The sequence below is a fragment of the Bombina bombina genome, chromosome 1 (assembly GCF_027579735.1).
Source record: "Bombina bombina isolate aBomBom1 chromosome 1, aBomBom1.pri, whole genome shotgun sequence".
Lineage (NCBI taxonomy): Eukaryota > Metazoa > Chordata > Amphibia > Anura > Bombinatoridae > Bombina > Bombina bombina.
Genome location: NC_069499.1, coordinates 625678426 through 625695840, shown reverse-complemented (window position 1 = coordinate 625695840; position 17415 = coordinate 625678426). Strand labels below are relative to the sequence as shown.

Sequence of the window (17415 nt, the reverse complement as noted above, 5' to 3'; positions counted from 1 at the left end):
GCATGAAGCACAATAATCCTTGATGGCTACAAATATCCCTGGCCAATAAAACCTTCTAAGAACTCTCTCTTTGGTTTTCTCAACTCCCAAATGCCCCCCTAGAATGTGGTTATGTGCAAGATTTAATACAGTGTTCCTAAAAGTCTGGGGCACCAAAAGTTGTTTAACAATGTCTGTTCCTTTCTTCTCTACACAATATACCAAATCATTAACTGCTTCAAAATAAGGATAGGTTAATACATTTCCTGGCTGTGTCACAACATCATTTATAACCCTGATATTATTTCTTGCCTCTACCAATGTTGGATCCTCCCATTGGGCTTTTTTAAAATTACCAGGGACACCAACCAGATCTATCAAATCATCAATATTTTCCGAGCTAGTACTTGGTACTTCATTACTCTGAGAAGGTTGATCACCTACTAATACAGGCATAGGGCAATAAATCTTATTTTTCTCCTTTTCAATGGAACCCCCTTCAAAATCAGTTTCAGAGAAAGGAAATACATAAATATCAGAAGTTTGACATATTTCTGGAGATTCCCATAACTCCAGAAATTTTGGAAAATCTCTCCCTATCACCACCTCATGGGCTAAATTTGGTACTACACCAACACAATATTTTAATTTACCACACTGAGTCTCAATCTCCACCTCAGCTGTAGGATATTCCCGTTTATCTCCATGAACACAGATAATTCCCATTTTTTCCCCATAATCTAATGCTGCATCTGGTACTAAAGATTTAGCCACTAGTGTGACCATACTTCCTGAATCAAGCAAAGCCCTAGACACTTTACCATTAACCGTCACAGAACACCAATGGGAATCATTATTAACAGAGCTGTTGCTATTAGACAATAGTGAATGTGCAACATTACAGTCTATAAATTCATCTTTTTCACAGTCTCTAGCAATATTCCCAACCTCATTACATTTAAAACATCTTACAGGTTGGTTATATTTAAATGTTTCCTTAATTCCTGGGGAAATGTCTCTGGTGTTTTGCCTATACACCTGCTGCTCTCTTATCCCCTTTATCCCCTGAACAGTCTTACCAGTTCTTGTAGAGCTCTGGGACTTGGGATTGTGGGGCTGATCCATTGAAGATTGTTGCAAAACTTCTCCTGAAGCTATAAATCTTTCGACCAATACAATCAACTGATCCGCTGTTTGAGGATCACCTTGATTAACCCACCGCCGCAGGGAAGCAGGTAATCCAGGCTGAAACCGGTCCATCACCAGTAGTTCCACTATTTTGGTAGCCGAATTAACCTCTGGTTGCAGCCACTTCTTGGCAAGGTGTATAAGGTCGAACATCTGGGATCTTGCAGCATTATGAGATGAAAACATCCAGGAATGGAATCTTTGTGCACGGACTGCCGAAGTCACCCCCAGGCGTGCAAGGATTTCTGCCTTCAATTTCTCATAGTCACTGGCTTGTGCTGGCTCTAAATCAAAGTAGGCCTTCTGAGGTTCACCACTAAGAAATGGCGCAAGTATACTCGCCCACTCAACTGTCGGCCATTTTTCTCTTTCTGCTGTGCGTTCAAATGCCAAAAGATACGCCTCAACATCATCAGCTGCTGTCATTTTTTGAAGATAATGACTAGCCCTTATTACTCTGGAACCTTGGCTGCCACCAACATATTCAGAGTTCAGTTTTTCTGATATGGCTTGAACCTCTCGTTGCAGAGTTTGTGTAGCACTTTGTTGATCTTCCTGGGTCTTCCTGAATGTCTCAGCTTGCACAGCAGCCATCTGTTGTATCAACAATTCAGTGTTCTCCTTCTGTGATTTAGCCAGCAGCATAGCACTCTCTGACTGGGCCAAGACCAACTGTTGCAGTGCTGCACTATTTTCAGCAGCTTTTCTGTTAGTCTCCTGCTGTATAGCATTAGAATGGATCAAAGCTTTAATGACTTCCTCCATGTTGCTTGCAGATTATTATGCCCACAGACATACAACGTGGTTGCCCGTATTCTCCACCAAGTGTAACAGGGACCACTTTTAATCACGGTCTTCTAGGGCACAAATGCAGCACAGGACAGTCCACTCTAGTTTAAAAGGCTTTATTTTTCACAGCAATAACAAACAGGCAGTTCATTTTCAAAAGAGGGAAATCCTTCCTCTGCAGCAAAGTTAAGTACTTTTACATGTGTCCCAGCACTTCACAGCATTCCACAAGTGCTTTGTAAAAATAATGTCCTTTTACAGTTCACAGGAACAAAAGTCTTTTACACAGTGTAACAAACACACACACCAGCTTCTGTAGCTGTGTAACTCTCTCTCAAGGCCTAAGTGAGGCTGCTATTTAAACCCTCACAACTTCTAATTAGCCACACCTGTGATTAGCTGCTGGACAGCTTCACAGCTGTCTGGGATAATGGCCCACCCTCTCTCCAATTATCCCAAACCCCAGGGACCCAGAACACAGTTTATCAACTGCATAATCAAATACACACTCTTTCTCCCTGGGGTTTTAACTGAAAGGAAAAATAGCATGTACAATGCTTGGTCTTAAATATCTTCCATTTATAACCAGGCCTTGCTTTCTGTCACAATACATATAAACACATACATACATATTTATATATTCATTTACTTATATATTTATGTGTTAATATGAGTATATATACATATAAACACATACATACATATTTATATATTCATATACATATATATTTATGTGTTAATATGAGTATATATACATATAAACACATACATACATATTTATATATTCATATACATATATATATTTGTGTTAATATGAGTATATATACATATAAACACATACATACATATTTATATATTCATATACATATATATTTATGTGTTAATATGAGTATATATACATATAAACACATACATACATATTTATATATTCATATACATATATATTTATGTGTTAATATGAGTATATATACATATAAACACATACATACATATTTATATATTCATATACATATATATTTATAGGTGCTGTCCATCGCTGCGCAACTTATCCTCTTCCCTGCGCTAGTCCCATAGGAGCCTATGGAAGCACGCTCTCGTTTGCGTGCACTGGTATTACTAAGTTGAGTGCAAATATCGCTTTCGCGGAAGTGATATTTTGTGCTCAGCGTGTAATCTAGCGCATGGAAAGGTATTATGATGCAGATAGGATGCGTATTAAGATATTGTTTGCCTCTTTTTTAAGGATACTTAGGTAATTGTTTAATGAGTGCAAAATAAGGGAATATTAATAAAAGTGAAATAAAGTAATAAAAGAGGGAGGGAAATAATATTACTGGAGGATAGTGTATACAGATGAGAGGGACAGATTGGTAGATGGGAAGTAAATATTGACAGGGAAGAATACAAGAGAGGAAAGGGGAATAAAGCAGCAATATGGGGAGGAGGGGGAAATACAGAAGCTAAAGGTGAGAGAAAAGGAGGCAGTAAACGAGGAGAGAGAGAAAGGAATGGAGATGGGAAAAGCTAGAGCCAAGAATAAGAGAAAAACTGCACTGAAATAGCTGACATGATGATATTTGTAAAGAGACATGAAACCCATCCTTTTTATGTCATGATTCAGATAGAGCGTGTCATCTTTAAAAAAAAGGTTCTATTGTTTTCTTTGTTGAAGAGGATACCTAGGTAGGTAGTGTGCACGTGTCTGGAACACTGTATAGTGCTACTGGAAATGTATAACAATGTTAAAAGTTTTCTTGCAAAACGACTGCAATATAGTGCAATATATACTAAACATGCCTGTCTGCTTTTCAACAAAGGATACAAAGAGAATACATTTGATAATATAAATACACTTATTGTTTTTCTTTAAAACTATCACTCTATCTGAATCATGAAAGGAAACTTTTGGGTTTAATGTCCCTTTAACAGGAGATTGCAGGTCATATAAGAGAAAATGAGGAGGGTGAAAAAAAAAAGTAAATACCAGAAGGGATATTTAAGTGAGAGAATAAAAGAATGACACAAATGGACATACAGATGAGGAAAAGAGTCAATGAGAAGTGGATGTGACAAGGGTGGGAGGAATCAAGGTGACAGCTCCCAGGTTTTTCAAGAGAAGGATAAATAAAAGAATATAGTGGTGATGGGAAATGGTTAGAATAAAAGAGTAAAGAAGAATGAGAGAGGAGGACGTATACAGGCGAGAGAGTCTGGCGAAGCACCATCAGACTAAACATTGTGTTCAGCAGCATTTATGTGACATTAGTCATTATTACAGAGATACAAAGTAGGTTACATTATGTTTCATTACATAAATTGCAGGGGGTTGGCAATAAAGGAAGCAGATATTAAGGTAATGTGGTCCAGGACAAAATGAGAGCACATCATTTATAGCAAGTTGTTACATGGCACTTCTCTCCACTGTTTTTTTTAATTTTATTTTAGCCTAGATTATGAGTGGAGCGCAATATTGCACTTAGGCGAGTGCGTTATTTGCGCTCCATTCAGTAATACCAGCGCTGGTATTACAAGTGCAGCACAATGCTGAATTGAGCTTGCGCTAGCATTCAATGGGAGCCTCGTTTTCATCATGACAGACACGGCAAATCACATAGCGCAGGGCAGGGGGTTAGTCGTGCAGCATTGGACAGCAATAAATAAATATATATGTATATGAATATATGCATATATATATTTGTGTTTATGTGTGTATATATACATATTAACACAAAAATATATAGAAAAATACACATATACATATATATTTATGTGTTTATGTGTGTATATATACATATTAACACAAAAATATATAGAAAAATACACATATACATATATATTTATGTGTTTATGTGTGTATATATACATATTAACACAAAAATATATAGAAAAATACACATATACATATATATTTATGTGTTTATGTGTGTATATATACATATTAACACAAAAATATATAGAAAAATACACATATACATATATATTTATAGTGAAAATACAGTCACCCATTGACTTCCACCCCACATTCCTTTACTTTAACCCCCTTATAACTGCTTTGTGTAGTTTTTTTTTCTTTTTAAAAATTAAAAATGGTAATCTTTATTTTCAATGTGTACTGTCTGTAGGTCTGACCTCTGGTTAATTACGCTAAGCACAAAGTGAAACTACAAGCTTGCGGTCACATTAACCAACCACTTGTAATGGCGCCCTTTATGTGTAAAGTACAGAAATATTTTGTTGCACTCATATTTTATCTCATGCTGCTGAATTTCAGTACATGGGCCCCCAGTTCAATGCATCACAGTTCCTGGGTGAAGTCCCTCTCATTGCCTTTTGGTGGTTTTTAAAATTCAAATACATTTCAATCAGTTTGAAAATCTCTCAGCTAGCTATAATTATAAAAGCTCATGAAGTTGCTGAGGGATCTCATTTTAAATACAAGATAATACTCAAAATGAATTAAGCATCGCTTCATCAATATTTTCCAGTGGGGGTTTCTGCCATTAACATCTACAGTTGCATTAAAGGGACACTAAACTAAAAACAATTCTTTCATGATTCAGATAGAGCAAGTAATTTTAACCCCTTAACGACCAAGGACGTACGCCACACGTCCTCAAAAAAAATACAGTTAATGACCGAGGACGTGTGGCGTACGTCCTTGGTCTGGAAAGCAGCTGGAAGCGATCCTGCTCGCTTCCAGCTGCTTTCCGGTTATTGCAGTGATGCCTCAACATCGAGGCGCGCTCGGGGGTAGGAAGCGGGTGGGAACCGCTACACTACAGAAAATGTATGGGAGAAAAGTGGCAGTGATTGCCAAATATATTTATATATATATCGATCTAAGAGATCTGGGAGGGGTGGTGGGTTGATCTTTTGGGGGGGGGGCAAGCTACACTACAGAAAATTATTTTAAAAAAATAATAAAACAATGTTTTACTATAAACTGGGTACTGGCAGACAGCTGCCAGTACCAAAGATGGCTACTAATAAGTTAGAGGGGGATGGGTAAAGAGCTGTTTGGGGGGTATCAGGGAGGTTGGGGGCTAAGGGGGGATCCTCCAGAGCAGCATATGTAAATATGCCTTTTTTTTTATTTATGTTTTATCAAGGATAGCTTTTTTTTTAGTACTGGCAGACTTTCTGCCAGTACTTAACATGGCGGGGACAATTGTGGGGTGGGGGAGGGAAGAGAGCTGTTTGGGAGGGATCAGGGGGTGTAATGTGTCAGGTGGGAGGCTGATCTCTACACTAAAGCTAAAATTAACCCTGCAAGCTCCCTACATGCTACCTAATTAACCCCTTCACTGCTAGCCATAATACACGTGTGATGCGCAGCGGCATTTAGCGGCCTTCTAATTACCAAAAAGCAACGCCAAAGCCATGTATGTCTGCTATTTCTCAACAAAGGGGATCCCAGAGAAGCATTTACAACCATTTGTGCCATAATTGCACAAGCTGTTTGTAAATGATTTCAGTGAGAAACCTAAAATTGTGAAAAATGTTACTTTTTTTTTTATTTAATCGCATTTGGCGTTGAAATGGTGGCATGAAATATACCAAAATGGGCCTAGATCAATACTTAGGGTTGTCTACTACACTACAATAAAGCTAAAATTAACCCTACAAGCTCCCTACATGCTCCCTAATTAACCCCTTCATTGCTGGGCATAATACACGTGTGGTGCGCAGTGGCATTTAGCGGCCTTCTAATTACCAAAAAGCAACACCAAATCCATATATGTCTGCTATTTATGAAAAAAGGGGATTGCAGAGAAGCATTTACAACCATTTGTGCCATAATTGCATGAGCTGTTTGTAAATAAATTCAGTGAGAAACCTAAAGTTTGTAACAAAATGTGTGAAAAAGTGAACAATTTTTTTTATTTGATAGCATTTGGCGGTGAAATGGTGGCATGAAATATACCAAAATGGGCCTAGATCAATACTTTGGGATGTCTTCTAAAAAAAAATATATACATGTCAAGGGATATTCAGGGATTCCTGGAGAATATCAGTGTTCCAATGTAACTAGCGCTAAGTTTGAAAAAAAGTGGTTTGGAAATAGCAAAGTGCTTCTTGTATTTATTGCCCTATAACTTGCAAAAAAAAGCAAAGAACTTGTAAACATTGGGTATTTCTAAACTCAGGACAAAATTTGGAAACTATTTAGCATGAGTATTTTTTGGTGGTTGCAGATGTGTAACAGATTTTGGGGGTCAAAGTAAGAAATAGTGTGTTTTTTTCCATTTTTCCCTCATATTTTATATTTTTTTTATAGTAAATTATAAGATATGATGAAAATAATGGTATCTTTAGAAAGTCCATTTAATGGCGAGAAAAACGGTATATAATATGTGTGGGTACAGTAAATGAGTAAGAGTAAAATTACAGCTAAACACAAACACTGCAGAAATTTATTCCTATTATCAATTTTTCTTCGTTCTCTTGCTATCTTTATTTAAAAAGCAGGAATGTGATGCATAGGAGCCGGCCCAATTTTGGTTGAGAACCTGGGTTATGCTTGCTTATTGGTGGGTAAATGTAAGCCTCCAATAAGCAAGCACTATCCATGGTGCGGAACCTAAAATGGGCTGGCTGCTAAGATTTACATTCCTGCTTTTAAAATAAAGATAGCAAGAGAACGAAGAAAAATTGATAATAGGAGTAAATTAGAAAGTTGCTTAAAATTTCATAGTCTTTCTGAATCATGAAAGAAAAAAATTGGGTTCAGTGTCCCTTTAAGGGCGAAATACATGATATCTTGCACATCAAATGAGAGCCAGTAGCAAAGCAAAAAAGTAATTATGACAACTGCATCACTTTTGAAACAATGTAAATGTTTGAAATTGTTAAATATTTATGTGTCTGTCTAGATACAGGAGTCTCACTGGATAGAACGAGGTGTGAACAGGCTAGCCCCAGATCCCCCTGGCCCTGCCTCCACCCCCAGCCCTTGCCCCCCTCCCCTGGGCCACCTTCAACCCCCTACCTTGCCTAGGGCCTTTTTGTTCGCCTCTACAGGCCCTCACACCTTTGTCAGCAGCGGAGCAGCCTTGAAGAAATACGCTAGGCATGCGCACAAGGCTTGCTCCCTGACCTCCCTGACAAAGGATGCAGCCCACCGGCCTGCTGGGAAAAATCCCTTTATCATGGTGGACCAAATCGGCACTGGGTGTGAATCAGAAACCTTGCAGACAAAACAAGTGTTGCTTAACTCATAACCTGAGGCTGTTACATGGGGCGGATACAAATCTCTGAACTCTGCAATGTTTGGAGTTGTAATCTTGTGGCAACTTTTTTCCGTTAAGATATTAGTTTGGTTAATATTTTTTTTTTAATCTAGGCTAATAGATCACAAGCTTTAAAATACATTTGCGGCACAACAAATGCAATCAGCCAATAGGATTGAGCTCGCATTCTATTGGCTGTTCCAATCAGTCAATAGAATGTGAGCTCAATCCTATTGGCTGATTGCATCAGCCAATAGGATTTTTTCTACCTTAATTCCGATTGGCTGATAGAATTCTATCAGCCAATCAGAATCTAAGGGACGCCATCTTGGATGACGTCACTTAAAGGAGCCGTCATTCAGTAAGAAGCCGTCGTTTGATAGGGTTATTTGATAGGGCTATTAGATTAGGTGTAATTAGTTTAAATATCTTGTAATTTGTTTATTATTTTCTGTAATTTAGTGTTTGTTTTTTTTTGTACTTTAGCTAATTTAATTTAATTTATTTAATTGTTGTTAATGTAGTTAATTTATTTAATTATAGTGTAGTGTTAGGTGTTATTGTAACTTAGGTTAGGTTTTATTTTACAGGTACTTTTGTATTTATTTTAGCTAGGTAGTTATTAAATAGTTAATAACTATTTAATAACTATTCTACCTAGTTAAAATAAATACAAACTTGCCTGTGAAATAAAAATAAACCCTAAGCTAGATACAATGTAACTATTAGTTATATTGTTGCTAGTTTAGGGTTTATTTTATAGTTAATTATTTAGTTTTAAATAGGAATAATTTAGTTAATGATAGTAATTTTATTTAGATTTATTTAAATTATATTTAAGTTAGGGGGTGTTAGGGTTAGGGTTAGACTTAGGTTTAGGGGTTAATACATTTAGTATAGTGGCTGCGACATTGGGGGCGGCAGATTAGGGGTTAATAAATGTAGGTAGGTGGCGGCGATGTTAGGGACGGCAGATTAGGGGTTAATAATATTTAACTAGTGTTTTTGAGGCGGGAGTGCAGCGGTTTAGGGGTTAATATGTTTATTATAGTGGTGGCGATGTTCGGAGCGGCAGATTAGGGGTTAAAAATGTCCTTTTAGTGTTTGTGATGCGGGAGGGCCTCGGTTTAGGGGTTAATAGGTAGTTTATGGGTGTTAGTGTACTTTTTAACACTTTAGTTATGAGTTTTATGCTGCGGCGTTGTACCATAAAACTCTTAACAACTGACTTTAGAATGCGTTAGGACTCTTGACGGGGTAGGGTGTACTGCTCACTTTTTGGCCTCCCAGGACAGACTCGTAATACCAGCACTATGGAAGTCCCATAGAAAAAAGACTTTACGAAGTTTACATAAGTCGTTTTGCGGTAAGGCCAAAAAAGTGTGCGGTGACCCTAAACCTTCAAGACTCGTAATACCAGCGGGCGTAAAAAAGCAGTGTTAAGACCTGTTAACGCTGCTTTTTTACCCTAACGCACAACTCGTAATCTAGCCGATAGATTTTTCCAAGTGGTAAAGGTTTTGTGCAAATTAAAGTAAACACAATTGCTTTTTGGTTTAATACCTTTTTACTATACATCGCAATGGGTGCCGATGCTGAAGAAATATTCCAAGCAGCATCATCACCGACATTAGCAATGTAAACTAAAGGATCCCTTTTAAATATATCGCACACAACCTAATAACTATACCTATGGGTTTTTTGTTTTTTTTTAAGAGGGCCTTAGTTTTTAATATAGGCATAACTGTGTTTTTTTTTTATTTTTGATGTTTTTTGTTTTCTGTAATGTTAACTTTTTTTTTATTTTTTGTTAATTTTCTGTTTGTTTGTTAATTTTGGAAACTTCGGGCTTTGGGGCCTATCTTTCAAGCTCCAAAAGGAGCTTGAGGCCCCGTGTTTCTGGCAAGCCTTCAGACTCACCAGAAACACCAGTTATGAAGCAGCGGGGGTTACTAGTGAGTACGATCGGGTTGATTGACACCCCCTGCTGGCGGCCGATTGGCCGCGAGTCTGCAGGGGGCAGCGCTGCACCAGCAGCTCTTGTGAGCTGCTGGTGCAATGCTGAATATGGAGAGCGTATTGCTCTCCGTATTCAGCGAGGTCTGGCAGACCTGATCCGCACTGTCTGATCAGGTCCGCCAGACTTTGTTAAATATGGGCCTTTAGCTTAGAGGTGGAGGTGGTTAGGTAGTTAAGTAGTGTAGGGGTCGTTTGTGTTGGTTAGAGAGCTTTTTGTGTTGGGGGGTTGTGGCTGTGTAGGGGTTAATAGGTATGAGGGAGGTGGTTATGGCCTTTTGGTTATGGCAGATTAGGGGTTACTAGTGTAGGTTGTGCTGGTGGTAATGGCACGTAAGGAGTTATTAGTTTATATTAGAGTATTGATTTTTTATCCTATGTTAAAATTATATGCATTGTCGTGTATAATGCATATTATTTTAAGTATTGTATCTAGCTTAAAATTTTGTTATTTTTGATTGTTCATTTTACTATTTTAATCATAAATATATAATTTAAATTATATATTTTGGAATTAAAAATAAGCTGACAACCTATTATTTAAATGGTACTAGACTTGGCAAAACAGAGGAGAAAAGGGATTTAGGCGTACTTATAGGTAACAAGCTAAAGATGGGTGCACAAGGGAAGCGATTTCTAAGTCTAATAAGATACTAACATGCATTAAAAGAGGCATTGATGCAAGGGAGGCATAATTCTGTCACTATATAAATCCCTGGTAAGACCTCACCTCGAGTATGGAGTACAGTTCTGGGGACTAATCTAAAAAAAAAGACACTGCAGACTTAGAAAAAGTTTAGAGAAGGACCACAAAACGAATAAGGGGAATGGAGAATTTAAGCTATGAGGAGAGGTTAGCCAAACTGGGTCTGTTTTTTTTCTAGAAAAAAAAGTGCTTGAGAGGTGACATGATTACTTTTCACTGTAAGAGCAATCAAATTGTGGAACTCATTACCTAAGGAGGTAGTAAATGCCAATATCTTAGATACAATTCAAAATGGTTTAGATAGATTTCTGGCTAGAAACAGAAATCAGGGATATGATTGCTTGTGTTAAATGGCTCACCTTTTTTAATGGAATTAATTTAAGCTCAACTGGAGTATGTAAAGATTTTTATAGGTTGAACTTGATGGACTTTATTTAACCTCATCTACTATGTATTTGTGCTTAAAATAATAAAATGAACAATCAAAAACAACTGCATTTTAAATTAGATACAATATCCATTTTATATGATAAAGCATATCATTTTAATATTGTATATAAATATAGTGTCATAGATGAGTTCCAGGGGGAGTATAGGGAAGACATGACATAGAGGAGTATAGCTAGAGTATGAATCTTCGTTATTTTAGTATCTTTATTTGAAAAAGCAGGAATCTAAGCTAAGGAGCCAGCCCATTTTTGGTTCAACACCCTGCATAGCGCTTGCTTAATGGTGGCTAAATTTTGCCACCAATCAGCAAGCACAACCCAGGTGCTGAACCAAAAAGGGGCTTGCTCCTAAGCTTTTGGAGTTATTAGATATCTCTTTCTAAATGTTTTACATGAGCAAGACATTTGGAGGCATTTTGCCACTTCCATGTGTTCTATCTGAAATGCTTTTGATTTAGAAATCTATTTGACATTTGTCCCCTTCTTTTTAGAGATCTTAAGGACAACAAAATCAGATCTTTACGAAATGGTGTCTTCAGCTTGTACCGAAACCTGGAAAACCTGTAAGTAATTTTTCCATAACAAGTTGGTCTAAACTTCAGAAAAGTGTAACAAAACAGTGTTTAAGGACTGTACCTAGGACCTGGAGTTTACTTATAAAATTAAGAACTTAGGGTTGATGGAGAGAATATTGGAAATTTTATTTTGGTACTAAGAAAATCATCACATAGTTAATGAAAGGCCATCCCCTTGGTCCTTTTTAGTCATTAAAAGCAGGTTATATGATATAACCTGCTTTTAATGACTAAAAAGGACCAAGGGGATCATATGTTTGTGTTTACTATTGTTTACATCTACTACTAATCAGCTACATGACTGGATTGGAACTTGATGTTTATTGACAGGACATGAAAAATGAACGATAGATTTTTGGCCAAAAATTTTATTAGCTGGATGGTGGACCTAGTGTTATTGTATCAGGAAGTCAGGCTTATTGATGAGACTTTAAATTTGCTAGCATTATTTTGACTGAACGGCAAACCTAGTGTTTATCCAGCTAATGTAAGACTTACTGCTAGCTGATCCAATTTACAAAAAAAAAATATCTATAGTTTATTACCAGGGCTTAGGACCTGGTGATTTTCAAAAAGATGTTCATTCATGATTCAGATAGAACATACAATTTTAAACAACTTTCAAATGAACTTTTATTATCAAACATATACTTCATCCTCTTTTTAGCCTTTGCTGAAGGAGCAACATTACACTACTGGCAGCTAGCTGAACACATCTAGTTAGCCAATCACAAGAGACACATGTGTGCAGGTACCAATCACCAGCTAGCTCCCACTAATGTAGGATATGTGCGTACTCTTTTTCAACAATGGATACCAAGAGAACAAAGCACATTTGAAAATAGAAGTCATTTTAAAGTGTCTTAAAATGACATGCTCTGATTCTTGCAAGTTTAATTTTGACTTTTCTATCCCTTTTAACAGGGATAGACAGTCTAGGCCAAAATAAACTTTCATGATTCAGATAGAGCATGAAATTTTAAACAATTTTCCAATTTACTTTTATCACCAATTTTGCTTTGTTCTCTTGGCATTCTTAGTTGAAAGCTAAACCTAGGAGGTTCATATGTTAATTTCTTAGATCTTGAAGGCCACCTCTTTTCAGAATGCATTTTAACAGTTTTTCACCACTAGAGGGTGTTAGTTCATGTGTTTCATATAGATAATACTGTGCTCGTGCACGTGAAGTTATCTGGGAGCAGACACTGATTGGCTAAACTGTAAGTCTGTCAAAAGAACTGAAATAAAGGTAATGGGTAATAAAGGGATTATCTATATTTTTAAACGATAAAAATTCTGGTGTAGACTGTCCCTTTAAATTGCCTCCTAGACAAATAGTCTCCATAATATAATTTTCTTTTTCTTTCTCAATTATTTTCAGGCTGCTACAAAACAACAAGCTCCGTTCCATACAACATCTTGCTTTCTCAGGGCTTTTTAAACTGAAGAAGCTGTGAGTAAGAAAACCTCTAATTGACTTCCACTTGTATTAAGCTTCTATAACACACAAGTTAAATCTGTATACATAAGAGTCACAAAGTATAAAACAGATTACTTTGAAAACAAGGAGATGGGGAAAACTCCTATCACTGTGGCGTGCAATTGTATTCATCGGAAGATTCTATATTTAATTGATTTAATTAATTATTTAATATCATGTGAGACAAGAAGCCGTTCTTAATTGTAATTTACTCTTTTTCATCCATGTAATTTATTTATGAGAACTTCTGGGATACTTATGAGTTCAGAGATTGTCATCAAAATCGTATGCCCTTTTATTACAGTATGTTGTTCTGCAGGTCTGATTTTTGCATACTGACATCTAAAGTTTTATTTAAATATATTGTATGAGTGGGAAAAAATAAATGTAATTCTCCAGTTTTAGGTTCCATATAATTGTAATAACTTGTTATCTTCTGCTGTTTATAATTCTGACAATCTGGATTTCACATTTAGTGTTATTGTTAGTATTGCTCTACCAAGAAAAATAAACACAGACTTTGTCAATGAAAGAGTAAAGCACAGGTATTTAGCACTGGAAGTTAAAATTGGATCTTTAATTAGTTGTTAATCTATTTCTTCTTTTATATATTTAATAGGCATTTCTGGATATTCTGCCCTATAAAGTTATTATTATTTTTATTATGTGTATAAATCCACCCATACAAGATACAGACTCAGTTACCTAGATTCATAGACTCTCATGAGACCATGGGACCTATCTATCAAGCTCCGAACGGAGCTTGATGTCCTGTGTTTCTGGCGAGCCTGCAGGCTCGCCAGAAACACCAGTTATGCTCCATAACCTGTCCGCCTGCTCTGAGCAGGCGGACAGACATCGCCGCAATTCAACCCGATCGAGTATGATCGGGTTGATTGACAGCTCCCTGCTGGCGGCCCATTGGCCGCGAGTCAGCAGGGGGCGGCGTTGCACCAGCAGCTCTTGTGAGCTGCTGGTGCAATGCTGAATACGGAGAGCATATTGCTCTCCGTATTCAGCACAGTCTGGCGGACCTGATCCGCACTGTCGGATCAGGTCCGCCAGACCTTGATAAATAGAGGCCATTGGGTCTCATTCATCAAGCAGTGAAAGCAGCTTCGGGGCCCCAGTGTTTCAGGTAAGCCAGCAGCGGTCTTAAAACTGCTGCTGCTTAACCTCTCTGCCACCTAAAATAAGAGGGAGTGAAATTATCCTGATCCAATCTGGTGATTGCCCGCAGCGAGCAGTTAAGTAGCAGTCATCTTAAGACTGCTGCTACTTAAGCTCTCCATTACTTTAAACATGGCATAGTGAAATTATCCCAATCCAATCTGATTGGGATGATTGACAGCCCCTGCGCGCAGGTGATTTTCAGCCAGCGACTGGGGGTGGCATTGCACAAGCGGTAGCGAATCATGTCCACTGGACCTTTGGTAAATCAAGCCCATTATGTTTGAATTTCATTAACCATCACTTTAGCTGTCTTTTTCAGTGTTTCTTTACCGTGTGTCTGTAAAGTCTGTAAACTTCTGTCTGTAAACTTCTATGTTCTACAATAAAACTGAGTAGTACCTTTTATGCTGTGTCCTGAATCTCATGACATGGTGTCAGAAGTACTTTTTCTGCGCTTCTGTTTCCTGATTAATGACAATGTTGAAACTTACTCCACCTGAGCCTTTTGATTTCACTCAGACAGGGCTGTTTCTAGATAATCAGGCGAAAATCCAAAATGTGCCCCCCCCCCCCCCATTATATAGTGCAACCTTCCATTTCTCTCTATCATGTATTTTAAATGAAGCACCCATAGAGGCACCTACAGACGAAAGACCTGCGTACACAAATGGGCACCCTTACACAGCCACATGCACAAACATATACAGACATTCAAATTCACAAACACACACAGGCACCAATAGACTTCTACATGCACAAACATATACAGATACTAATAGGCCACATGTAAACACACAATACACACAAACATAACCTTAAAGGGACACTAAACCAAAAAAAAATCTTTAATGATTCAGGTAGAGAATACAATTTTAAATAACATTCCAATTTACTTCTATTATCTAATTTGATTCATTCTTTAGATATAATTTGTTGAAGAAATAGTGATGCACATGGGTGAGCCAATCACACAAGGCATTTATGTGCAGCCACCAATCAGCAGCTACTGAGCCTTTCTAGATATGCTTTTCAGCAAAGGATATAAAGAGAATGAAGCAAATTAGATAATAGAAGTCAATTAGAAAGTTGTTTAAAATTGCATGTTCTTTCTAAATCATGGGGGGGGGGGGAATTGGGTTTCATGCCCCTTTAACTCTCTGGAGACAAGTAATACACAGCATAGTCACTTTAACTCTGTAGGAGCCTTACAACTTCACCTAAAGACTTTGGGAATTGGTAGCTCAGGTACATCATTTTAGTTTCAGACAATTCTATCACAAAAAAAAAAAAAAAAATAGTTCCTTTCTATTATTGTTCACAATAATTTTTTTTAAAGTGATTATATATACAGTATATAGATAGATAGATAGATATAAACAGGCAATAAAAGATAAATCCACTATCCCTGCATGTATGTCATCCTGACACTATCTGATTTATTTTAGCAGATTGGTTGGTATTTGGTTAAAGTATATTTGCATAATTGCATAATATCACACACATATATAGTTAACACAAAGCACTCAAAGGATTTAGGACAAAAAAGTGTTTAAAACTTTGTTTTGGTGACTTTAATACCTTTCTTCTAAATTCTGTGAGTGCTTTTCTAGAATATATATTGTATATATATATATATATATATATATATATATATATATATATATATATATATATATATACAGTATATATATATAAATAAGCAACTGGAAAGCACTTGCATAACTAGGTCAGCTTGCCAGGGTGCATGCAAAAACATGAATAGAAATGAACAAATGGCTTGCACTCACTGGACTTTTGAAATACGTGCCTTTATTTGTGACATTTCGGGGACCGTATCCCCTTCCTCAGAAACACAGTGAAATACATTTATAGAACCAAGTGGTTGTCATGGAAACCACAATAAACAGCCTAATGCACACCCTCAAAGCTCACCCAATAGGAAAGCATGGACACATAGTGACAACTGACCAAAGAAATAAAAAGAGGTTAAAAACTTAGAAGCTTAATGTTGACAACAAAAATATGTACAATCATATACAGCTTAACTAAGGCATATATAAATATATACACATATTGCAATAGTTTAGAGGCTGGTGCATCCAGACCAAAATCTCACCTCTGGCAACGGAAACTTTAGCTGTAATCCTCACACTAATACATAGAGGCAGAGGGACTGTTTAACAGTGTACATTATACTAGCGTATGATAGGAGAGCAGAGAGCAGGATGCCTCATCATACATTCCCAACTGCAAATCCAGACTTGCATCCCTATTCGAGCCACACAGCTCAACTGCTAACACTGAAAGCCCCATAGTAATACGGAACGGCAGGGAGGCGCTGAGAAAACTACACAGTGGCAGTGTACAACCAGAGGAGGAAGCGCAGGAAGAGTCATCACGTTTTACCAGTTGAGTAAACAAACAGACAGCTGATTCAGCCGCTCACATGCTGTCACTGTGGAGAACAAAGGGGAATTCTGATGGAGCATACACTAAACGGGCAGACAAAGTGAAAACCCAACAAATATATAAAAAAAGAAATAAACACACAAAGAGTTAAACACTCAAGTCACTGACCAATTAGATAAACAGTCAGGCTGCAGAGATGTACACGCAAATATAAAATAGAGCAAGATGCCACATATACTCAAACATGGTAACATATAGGCAGTAACATCATAGAGTCTGAATAAGCCATCCCACACAAGGGACTAAACGAATATAAGCCACTACTGGAAATACCAATAGAGGAATACTACAAAAAATAGATGAAGATACATAAATAAATAAATGAAAAATGGGCTCACTGAAAAGAAGATGCACAAAGCAG

General features: G+C 37.2%; 1 protein-coding gene across 1 annotated transcript in view; it reads left to right on the top strand.

The window, feature by feature from the left end:
• Positions 1 to 17415, top strand: part of LOC128660144 (relaxin receptor 1-like) — a 291316-nt gene that overhangs the window by 157111 nt on the left and 116790 nt on the right. The window contains exons 5-6 of the mRNA XM_053713798.1: positions 11849 to 11920; positions 13314 to 13385. Coding sequence (XP_053569773.1) covers positions 11849 to 11920; positions 13314 to 13385 — 144 coding nt within the window. The remainder of the gene's footprint in view (positions 1 to 11848; positions 11921 to 13313; positions 13386 to 17415) is intronic.